This window comes from Mya arenaria, chromosome 12 (genome assembly GCF_026914265.1).
Source record: "Mya arenaria isolate MELC-2E11 chromosome 12, ASM2691426v1".
Lineage (NCBI taxonomy): Eukaryota > Metazoa > Mollusca > Bivalvia > Myida > Myidae > Mya > Mya arenaria.
Window position 1 is genome coordinate 58,206,931 of NC_069133.1, and position 12,073 is coordinate 58,219,003.

The 12,073-nt window shown below is 37.0% G+C and overlaps 1 protein-coding gene across 1 annotated transcript; it reads left to right on the forward strand.

Annotated features, from left to right (window-relative positions):
- The first annotated feature begins 932 nt into the window (after positions 1 to 932).
- Positions 933 to 6,160, forward strand: LOC128211561 (leucine-rich repeat and fibronectin type-III domain-containing protein 2-like). The gene has a single exon (XM_052916504.1). It carries the CDS (start codon positions 1,187 to 1,189, stop codon positions 2,753 to 2,755), a length of 1,569 nt encoding a protein of 522 aa, XP_052772464.1. The 5' UTR covers positions 933 to 1,186; the 3' UTR covers positions 2,756 to 6,160.
- The last annotated feature ends 5,913 nt before the right edge of the window (positions 6,161 to 12,073 follow it).

Sequence of the window (12,073 nt, forward strand, 5' to 3'; positions counted from 1 at the left end):
AGCATTATAAGGAAATATGTCTTAAGATCTAATAATCTTGTTAATCCGCTGCCTTATCTAGATAATCAAGGTTAACTAAAGGGGGATAATCCCACTGCCGGTCTCTAATCAGTAATGTTCCCTATCTTGATGTTTGTCATGCAAATTATATTCTATGATTGAGCTTCGAACCCTTTTTTTGGTACGCGGTATTCAGGGACCTTTGAATGAGTTTTCTGGGACTAAAAAAGGCTCGTACGAGGTGCGCATCTACTCAGAACTACGCAATTACCCGCAAAATAAATTTTGTTATCATGAATTGGGTGGAAAATGAACGGGTAGCAGGGATGGGAGGGTATCGAAACTTTACTTGATTTTACAAGATTTACAATATACAACCACAGATCGTCGATGTAGGATCTCTGACACCACCAATAACAAGGAACTATGGAACGTATACAAGAAGATTGGCCATGACCCGAGCAACTAGTAGACTGAGGACACGCTTGTTACTTGGAAACTTATACCACGATGACTCGTCAAAATGTTTACTTATATATCAATGATATGAATAAGACACACGGTAAGACGGGACATTTCAAGCGATAAACCCATCATGAAGCGTAATAAACCCTCCCGTGCGTCAGTTGCGCAAATCCTCGCTATAATTGCAAATTGTGCACATAATTAAATCAGTGTTCAAATATTGAATAAAGATAATGAGGTATAATTTTATTCCCGTCGCAGAGTCTTGTCTGCATGCATTCATTGTATGTCAGACGTGTTGAGATTTATGGCCTCCAGAAACAATATTTCTAGCGTTTCCTCTCCTATCGACATTTTCTCAAGGTGGCGCGCGCGTCACTAGCTAGGCGAGCGCTGATTGGTCGAGAGCTATCGATAGTAAACATATGCGATAGAGACTGTATTGTGAAGTACATTGTATGGTTAGAGTTGAGCGAAAGTGGAAGCGTATCAATGCTGCTTTATTATTAAACTAATACAATTGCTTTAAAAATGATGGATCATAAACACAAACATGCTTACCAGTGCATGATGCACGAAGCGGGATAGTTAACACACTCTTTAGTGAATGCATCTTTATCTAAAATTGAAAAAGTGTTTAATTGTTGTTATAAGATCTGGGAACAAAACATAGTTGTGTGATCTGTAAACATGTGAAATAGTTCCTGGTGGATATTTTATAATGATGACTTCTTGGCAAGGACGAGGCAACGCGACGACCCTGATGAAAGGCTTGCTGCACGTGCTGGCATTGTTTGTGTTGTGCACATGCGGGGGTTCCGAAGCCTCTACGTGCCCCGCCGTCTGCTTCTGTCCGTCCATCTCGCGCGTGGTGTACTGCCCCCGGAAGGGACTGCCCTTTATTCCCGCCGGGATCCCTCACGATACAGTTCAACTGAATCTCAACGATAACAAGTTCTCCAACCCCGTTTTGAGTTCTGCAAACTTCTCCTCGTATAGAGATTTGGAACAGCTTTATTTGACAGATTGTGGTATTGAGTATATACAAGTGGATACTTTTTTGGATAATAAGAAACTCAAGTGGTTGGATTTGGGTAAAAACAAATTGAAAAGGATCTCAGATTTTACTTTTAGAGATTTGACTCTAGAACATCTGTTTTTGAATGATAATCCAGGAGTGGATATCTCGACAAGGGCTTTCGGTGGATTAAAAACAACAGGACTGTACATGCAAAACAATGGGTTAGATAAGTTATCTCTTGAAGTGGTTCGACCCATGAACGGGACTCTTAAAACTCTCTGGATTGATGGGAATAAATTCGAGAAGTTTAATCCACAGTGGCTGTATTTGTTTAAAACTCTGAGCCACTTAAGGATCGGAGGTAATCCACTGCACTGTAACTGTGAGGCTAAGTGGTTGTTTGAGTTCTACTCCTCTACCTCGCAAATTTTTGAAAATGTGGAGGCACCGGCGTGCCGCTCCCCGGGACAGCTGCGCGGACAGACGTTCCAGGAGCTACAGGAAGGGGACTTCAAGTGCCAGCTTCCCGTCTTTAAAAACGTTGACGTCATATTCGAGGAGAACGTCGGTAAACTAACATGTTTGGCCAGCGGCGATCCCGTGCCGACAATTTACTGGATGAAACCTGGCGGGGAAGCCGAAGTTTTTATTCCAAAATCTGAAGACATTACCAAAGAGATGGAGGGTGTAATGTACGTTCCAAATCCACGTGCTATGTCCAAAAATAGATATCAATGCGTTGCAAACAATCCTGCAGGCAATGTGACGTTCTCGATCAACGTCGCATGGCCGCCAATTCCGGAGTATGGCGTTGACGTCCCTCAAACGGAAGTGGCCATGAAAGATATGTCGGCGGCCGACAAAAAAGACGACGAAGACAGCGAAAAGACCGTCGACGATGAAAAGTTTGACTTGAAAAATTCACCAAAGATAATCGAGATATTCGCTACAAACACTAGTAAGGTCGTAGCTAACGACGTTGACGTCGTGAAAAGTACCAAGAACATTGATAATTTTACGTCAGGTCATATTGTTGGTGCCGTTATTGGCACGTTTGTTTTGACAGTGTTATTATGTGTTTTAATATTCTACCTTGTGCTAAAAGTAAGATACCAACGAAAGCACGGTTCCCCCGTGCATCATCACCATAGCAACGGACATCACGTGCACGGGGAAATAAAAAGGGGGCCGCCCTCACGACACGAGCTTGATGAAGTGGAGCATACCATGAAAATGCTTGAGAAACGAAGCTACGACATTCACGTATAACACATATGTGCTCATTTTCATTTTGATCATTTGTTTACTGTACGTGAGCATTCAATCCATACTAATCATCTTTGGTTCCAATGAACCACGTATATGTACAGTGTGTGAAAACCTTGTTAATTTTATATTTAAGTGATACCAAATTGTAAATTTTAATCATTTGAAACACCTGGCAATTTTAAAATGAATTCAGCAATTTGAGAATTTTCAAGTGTATAAAAAACAAAGCTGGAATTAAGTTTTGTGAAAGTATCGTCAAAATTCTTCGGGGTGGTAATGTTATATTGGAATAGAAATTAGCTTATTTTGGAACAAAATGGTGCATTGATCTCGACTTCCATTGTCACCTAGATGGATTCTTTGGATGGAATTAAAATGAAGACGTGCTTTCTCGGACACCTGTGGATTTATATAAAGGTTCCCAAATACAATCCGTGTACGAATTACTAGGCTATTATCCATTTGTCAACAATATCTCTTGTTTGTATTGAAATATCCCGTAGTGGAAAGCTTCCCAGATAGATTTCACGGTGATTTTACTTGCTGGGCAGGTTTTGACAGAAATGTGTTAAAAATTCACATTTACGGGACACAAGATGACATTAAGATGCCTCACCTTTTTCAACAGACGACATTTGCATGGACTGGGCACGAACTCTAATTAAGCGAAAGATAAATGAGGCGAAAGAAGTTAAAGTGAGGCAATGGTCTTTACTATTGACCTCTCCGTCGTCTAAAAGTCACCTCAATGTGTATTGTTGACCAGGACCATAAAACCGATGGTTTCATGACAAAAACCAAGAAGTTTTGTTACCTTTGAAGTTGTTATAATTACTGCTATTATTAGCTCGATCGGCCAGATTGAAACGGTGGTGTTAATTGGAAGATTTTAACGATAATGTTAGGTTGTGTATACCCTGTAAATTGTTGAAATTTGAAAGGCCCTGAACGCAAGGTGTTGTAAATTCGTTATTTTGACACCATCCTTAGATGGTTGATAGGGAAATTACATTTTTGATGCAATCTATTGAATATCTTTGATTTGTAATCTAATAGCGTGAAGTCTCGTTTTCCGAACAAATTTTAGACATCGATATCGAGTGATTAAAAATTTATAATTTTATCAGAGCATGACAAGACTGGCTGAACTGTAACTCCAGCTAACAATATTCTCAAACTACAGCAACATTTCATGGTATATGAGTGCTGTCTATAAACGTACATTCATTTATTCCGCGTAAATTGTTATTTACGATTTATTCTCGTAATTGCAGGTTTAATCATTGAACTGTAATAAAAGTATTTGGTTAATGCCCCAGGACTTCGAACATATAATATTACCATAGCATTTTATGTAAATTGTGTTTGATGTTGAGTGAAAATGTAATTGATAACATTTAAGATTAAAATCTAATGCGTTGAAATTAAGATTTCCCTTCACTAACAATGTTTCACTTCTTGTATAAAACGGTAATACTAGCGTTCATTGCAATGGCCTCGTTTTTAACTTGTGTTTTATTTTCTATAAATGTACTGAGACAAAACATATATTTTATTTCAAATTACATCTATTTTATTTCAAATTACTCCAATTTCCATTTAAAATTAGATGCGTTATTTCAGAATAAATAATGGGTTTTGTGTTTAGACAGTTGTAACGTTTTCCCCTAAGGTCAGTTCTGAAATGTATACTTAGATGACAAGTACAGATAATGCAAAACTTGTAATTTTGATGAAGTGGATTTTTCACAATCTCAAACGTTTTTCGCTTTATCTTTCATCAGTATTTCTCACAGACGATAGAAGGAAAGGTGAAAACTAGCGTCACTAATTGATACATCAAACAACCAACACCGTGTCATCTTTTCCCCCGTTAATTACATGTAACAGAATTAAACCCACGGTTATTATAAGTCGTCTAGTCAATATGACTCAAGTTAGTATTGTTTTACAATATTTCTCCATTACCCTCTCATTCTTCCATTTAGTTTCATGATTTAGTTTCTCAAAGCATGGTTTATATTTGAGATGTGCTCAAGTAAAAGTAATGAAATATTCTCTTGTATCAATTTGCGTATATTTTCTTTTTGTTAATCGAGGAATATTTCTGAATGTTTGGCAGGTGCCCTTTTGAGTAATTTTGTTTTAACACGTTTGTTTTTATTGAATTGTACCACAAATTATAGTTTTTAAAGAGACATAGAAAATAATTGTTTGTATTGGTAATAATAGCCTAAGAGGTCGCGCGTTATTAAGGCTAAATATTTCATTTTTGTTGTTTTACTTAACGAAATATTGACATTATTTACCGTCACTTAACGCTACTTTTACATGCAACATTATCATTTCTTAAAACGCAATAGTATTAATTTTAAAGGGCTTATTCAGACTTAAATATTACAAGAAAACACAGTATTAGAAACGTTTGTTTACGTTTGTCCAAGGTGACTGGATACATTCCCGGCCTGTATACTGATTAGACGTCTATAAATCACTGGGGATATCATCTTATCCACTAGATTATCGCCCTACTGATAAGCCAGTCGGCTTGGCATCGTGACGTAATTCCCCAGACCATTAGTTGAATGGCAGGCTGGCGGTGTTTCATAAACACACCTAACATTTTTTTACCCGGAAATAAACATTATACTTACCATACCTTTTTTAAAACATAAACATTTGTTCGATCATTCAAGAATACGTCATTTTATCTGGAAATTCGGAGCAAAACTCTCCTGTTTTTCTTCACTTTGTACCAGATATTAATAATTTTGATTTGGCGGTTTGGAAATAGGAATTTGTTTTGAAATAAATATGTAAGATTGAAGAAAATGTTTATTTTTGAAGTTCGCGTCTTTATTTGTACGTCTGTCTTTTACGCAAGAATTTCGAGTATTACCCAGTAATGTAAGAACATTCGTGTCTGTGTATGTAACGTCCACTCCCCCATTTAATCATCAATGAAATAATCATATATTATGACATTTCCATTTCTTATGGTGTATAACATTTATACAATGGTTTTTGTCTTGTGAATGTGTAAATATGTACATATATACCTCTGTAAAAAGGCAATCTAGTGCAATGTTATTTATCACAGTGTTATTTTTTGTTGTCTCACAGTGAACTTGAAATATTTTAGATATTACAACAAATATATTTTAGTAGTGTTTGTTTTCAATTTCAACATGTACATTATTTCTACATGTACATTATTTCTACATATACATCATTTTCATGTCATGGCACAACCATAAGTATAAGTATGTTACATTATATTCACTTCATTGTGTGTTTTTCTTCTCTTTGATTCCATTGTTAAGACTTAATTATGACTCATGTTTTGTTAGAACGTTTATATGCTATTGTTCTATGTGATTTTAAATGAAATACACATTATAAATCTGCAAACTGTCTTGTCTCGCTTCCTGTAATTATACATTCAGGTAGTTAGGGTGTCAGTGATTAATACGTCTTCTATGGCTGTTGAAGTTGAAGCGACATATGATTTGCATACTAGTATTCTCATTTAATTGAAATTAATAACCATATTTCCGCGTTCGAACAGGTTCGACCTGAATGAAGTGTAAGATTAAAAGTGGGAATTGCGATTGACAGAGTGAATGTGCTGTTTTCGGTAATATGATGGCTTAGGTCTAGCTACAACTACAATCTCTTTTCTGTAGTAACTCTGAAATAGGGTTTCTTATCATTCCATCTACTATCGATGTTCTTTTCCAGGAACAAATTACTAGTATTAAACATCGTGTAATATAGATGTTGACAATAATTTCTAGGCAATCAAACAGAAGTAATTGTGTTCAGGGCAATTATGAATGAATGTGTTAAACAAGAACAATATATTTATAGACGAGCTAATTTTGTTTCGTATTATTTACTAGCTCAAGGACTGGCATAGCGCCGACCCCGGAGCCAACTACCGGTGTGTTGGCAGCGCTGCGGACCCCGGGAGGTAATCACTTCCGGTGATGGACTGGTGGTAATCTCGCGTCTCACTGATTTTTCAGCGAATCCTCTCTCATAAACTAGAAAAAAAACTCCGCAAATACCGTTACCATAGCAACGAAATGGTCGCTAGAGCCATGGTGATTAACCGGTGAGTCCGATGACAATGCACTCACGTTCCTTTGTCAAACACAGGCAAATCTGTGCTCATCCCGCGTTTATTTAATTTCGAGGCCCTAATGCCATTACGGCTAGTTTCGAGCTACTAATGGATGGTCAAACAGTGTAGCGAAATTGACAAAATTGGCTGGACAAGGTCCCTAACATGTCGGGTTTGATAATAATACATGACTCAGTACTTATTATGTCCCGGCATACGCGTGTGAAATTCTTCCCGATTATTAAGTCATCATTTCTCTATAATACCTCGTTTCTTAAGTGGTTATAGCTATATGCGTGCTTTCCCACATATCATAAAATCCAGTTAGGTATTTACGGTAATAGTTTTATGCTAGTGAAATACGTTAGCATGCATATGTTACATATTTGACCCAATAACCTTTGGCATTTTTCTTTGTATATGGCAAATCTGGGAAATATAGCACGAATATGAAAGTAAATTCCAACAGCTTTGTCCATAAATCATCACCTTCCCCAATACAAAGTCTTTAATACCAAAACTGGCATTTAAATAAGGAGTAAATATTTGCACAATCGAACCGAAGTCACCGTATAACCCGTATATTTGATTTATACTTAATTAAAGGTGTCAATATGCTATGAACATCATGAATTATTGATAACCGGCGTTCTGACATGCGTCCGGGGGCAAAACATGTGGCAGGTTACAGATAAATTGAAAAAAAGACATTGTAAATCAATTATGTTTCTCATTAATGCATGTAGGAAATATCTGACCTTCAATTACACATTGATAATTATACGATACAACATGTTGTGAACATTTCCTTCGACCTCAATTTTTTCCGCAAAAGACCAAAGTTTACATTCTTGGCTAGCGGTAAAAACTGTTGACGCAAGAAAGGGTGAAACTAGAAGGACAATGTGGCGAGGGGATTCAGTGCGTTAAACAAGGAGACTTCTCCAAAGGCCATCGTTCCGTTTTCTGTTGGTCGTACGGAACGTGCCAGCTGGCATAACGAATCTCACATTGAGCTCCTCGGATTTTAGACGAACATAGGCAAGGTTTTGGCACAGGTGTCGCCGCCTTGCAAACAATTTCGTATTTGTTGTTGTTGTTGTTGTTGTTGTTGTTGTTGTTGTTGTTTACTTTAAGAAAAGGTCTGCCTGCGCCCATTATGGCTGCATTATGGCTTGACCCCGTCACATCCCAAAGTGTGACTTAAACAAATTTTGAAGCCAACTGGTTCTGTTTTTTTTTAATCTCGGCCTGCGCCCGAATTGTTTCCATTAAGATATGCACGTGTGGGATAATAATGATGATGATGATGACGATAATAATAATAATAATAATAATAATAATAATAATAATAATAATAATAATAATAAATAATAATAATACATAATAATAAACTTTCTAGGTACATACATGTAACCCCTAGTCCACCAGTGTTTTCTGGGGGGGATAATCAGGTAATCAGGGCGTGGGGATGGCGTAACTATACATATTTCCAAACTTTTAATAGCTTTAAGACAATGAATTAAGGCTAAGGTTAAAAACTAGTTTTCCTAACACAACATCCTTGCATAGCACGTGACATGTATCGTCGTGGACTTCTAATAGTGCCATGGGTGTGTGCACTGAATGTGCAGTAGAATTGTTAACTCTTTATATCTCTTTTCAATCTTATATTGGCTAAAACTTGGAATGAATGACCCTGACCTTCGCAGTCTCATCTCAATGACCACCAAGTCCCGTCGTGTGTTGAGCTGAGCCCGTTGCCGTTGCCTTGGCATATGCAAGCGGCAATCAAGATATGCTTACCCAGTAAGTGTGACTTATAACGTTTCCTGAAACTGCACATATCTTTCTTGGCCTGCCTGAGCTTCGTCTACATACTGAGCAGCTGTAAACATGCAAAGCTCACATCACTCAGGGCAATAATTGTATACATTGGTCGTGTGTCAAGTATAGTATGCTAATTGATTAGTTCAAGCACTGATGAATGAGTTATTATTTTATACTTCACCAGCTTATTGACATTCCGAATGTAAGTGACAGTTGTTAAGAGTATGATTTTGCCCTTTAGGCTGCTAAAATTCAAGTTGTAAACACTGCCTGCTAAATCAGTCCATTGTTTTTAAAGGGACTGTATACCAGATTGGCACCAAAAAAAGTTTTTTTCTGTAACGAATCTCAGGACAATTATTTAATAGAATGTGTTACGCTTTGATATCATAATTGTTAAAAAAAAGTACCAAAATGTAAAAAAAAAAATTGTGTCTGAGACCGAGTTCGAGCCCGTGTCGCCAAAATTGTAGTCCAGCGTGGTATCCACTGAGCAACGACGGCTTAGTGTAATGGTGTGACATATTTCAGTTATACATCTAACTCCGTAATATCACGTGATAACACCGACTAGCCAATTACGCATAAGGAATGAATTCTACTAGGTAGACATACCCACAGTAATAGATAGATAGATAGATATCTTTTATTCCTCCAGGTTGGAGAGCAAAACAATAGACAGCTTTAAAGCTGCACTATCACAGATTTACCGTTTTACCAACTTTTTTATTTTTTGTCTTGGAATTAGAAAAAAAATGCGATAAAAGACTTAAGACAAAAGATGAGCTCGCAGATTTACATATTTTCATTCCAAATTAAATCTTAAACTTGAACAGCTTGACGAGCGAAATACCAACTATTTTAAGACAATTGTTTAAAGGAGACCTAAAAGGACTCGCTCATGGTTTGCACCATTTTTTCCGGTAATTGTATTGTAGTTAACTATTTTACCGCTAGGCCGCTAGGCCGCTAACTTCACGTACATAGAAATAGTTAACTAGTCCTTTTAGGTCTCCTTTAAACAATTGTCTTAAAATAGTTGGTATTTCGCTCGTAAAGCTGCTAAAGTTTCGTAACTTCTTCTTTACGTTGGCTTTCTGGAATAGGTACCGATACTGGGCTTGTTAAACTGGGCAATCTATATTGGCTTTCTGGAATAGGTACCGATACTGGGCGTGTTAAACTGGGCAATCTATATTGGCTTTCTGGAATAGGTACCGATACTGGGCGTGTTAAACTGGGCAATCTATATTGGCTTTCTGGAATAGATACCGATACTGGGCGTGTTAAACTGGGCAAACTATATTGGCTTTCTGGAATAGGTACCGATACTGGGCTTGTTAAACTGGGCAATCTATGTTGGCTTTCTGGAATAGGTACCGATACTGGGCTTGTTAAACTGGGCAATCTATATTGGCTTTCTGGAATAGGTACCGATACTGGGCGTGTTAAATGGGCAATCTATATTGGCTTTCTGGAATAGGTACCGATACTGGGCTTGTTAAACTGGGCAATCTATATTGGCTTTCTGGAATAGGTACCGATACTGGGCTTGTTAAACTGGGTAATCAATGTTGGCTTTCTGGAATAGGTACCGATACTGGGCTTGCTAAACTGGGCAATCTATGTTGACTTTCTGGAATAGGTACCGATACTGGGCTTGTTAAACTGGGCAATCTATATTGGCTTTCTGGAATAGGTACCGATACTGGGTTTGTTAAACGGGGCAATCTATATTGGCTTTCTGGAATAGGTACCGATACTAGGTTTGTGAAAATGGACAATCTGTGTTGGCTTTGGCAAAAGTTAAATCACTTTAAAGACTGCTTTGAACAAAAAGTTAAATTTGTATACAATACATCAGTAGATACTTTCATTTGATTCCAAACCCTATACACACTATATGTGGGCTTTATGCAACATCAACTTTACGTAAGGTTGATACAAGACGTCAAAATATACGATAATTTGGCCTTGAACACTGGAGACACTGCATGTTGGCTTTAGGAAACAGGGGGTTAAAGTTGGGTGTAAAAGACGTCAATAGGTACTTAAAATTAGCTTTCAACAATATGCGCGCTGAATGTACGCTTAAGGCAACGGGAACTTAGTTGACTTTATACAATACTTTAATATATTTGAAAGTAGATTTGAACAAAGTTGGCTTTCAACAAGAAGAACGTTCAGTTTGTTTGGCTTTAAGCAACATTTGTGGGACTTCAGGCACTCTAAGCTAGCTTTGCACAATAGGCATTATTAGTCGGCTTTTTACAATAGGCACTCTTAGTTGGCTTTGAACTATTGCCAATTTTAGTCGGCTTTTTACAATAGGCACTCTTAGTTGGCTTTGAACTATTGCCACTTTTAGTCGGCTTTTTACAATAGGCACTCTTAGTTGGCTTTGAACTATTGCCACTTTTAGTCGGCTTTTTACAATAGGCACTCTTAGTTGGCTTTGAACTATTGCCACTTTTAGTCGACTTTGTACAGTACTCTTAGTTGGCATCGTAGAATAGGCACCTTATTTTGGCTTTAAACAGTAGACATTCTTAGTTGGCTTTGAACAATAAACATTCTTAGTTGGCTTTATACAATAAACATTCTAAGTTGGCTTTGTGCAATAGACATTCTTATTGGCTTTATACAATAGACATTCTTAGTTGGCTTTGAACAATAAACATTCTTAGTTGGCTTTATACAATAAACATTCTAAGTTGACTTTGTGCAATAGACATTCTTATTGGCTTTATGCAATAGACATCTTTGTTGTGTTCTTATTGGCTTTATGCAATAGACATTCTTAGTTGGCTTTATACAATAGACATCTTTGTTGTGTTCTTATTGGCTTTGTGCAATAGACATTCTTAGTTGGCTTTATACAATAGACATCTTTGGTTGTCTTTATACAATATACATTTTTAGTTGGCTTTGTGCAATAGACATTCTTATTGGCTTTGTGCAATAGATACTCTTAGTTGGCTTTATACAATAGACATCTTTGGTTGTCTGTTTACAATAGACATTCTTAGTTGGCTTTATACAATAGACATCTTTGGTTGTCTTTATACAATAGACATTTTAGTTGGCTTTGTGCAATAGACATTCTTAGTTGGCTTTGAACAATAAACATTTTTAGTTGGCTTTATACAATAAACATTCTAAGTTGGCTTTGTGCAATAGACATTCTTATTGGCTTTATATAATAGACATTCTTAGTTGGCTTTGTGCAATAGACATTCTTAGTTGGCTTTGTGCAATAGACATTCTTAGTTGGCTTTGTGCAATAGACATTCTTAGTTGGCTTTGTGCAATAGACATTCTTAGTTGGCTTTGTGCAATAGACATTCTTAGTTGGCTTTATA

Bases quoted from the DNA above. Each gene is read 5' to 3' on its own strand.
- LOC128211561 (XM_052916504.1), top strand. From the start codon at position 1,187: ATGATGACTTCTTGGCAAGGACGAGGCAACGCGACGACCCTGATGAAA.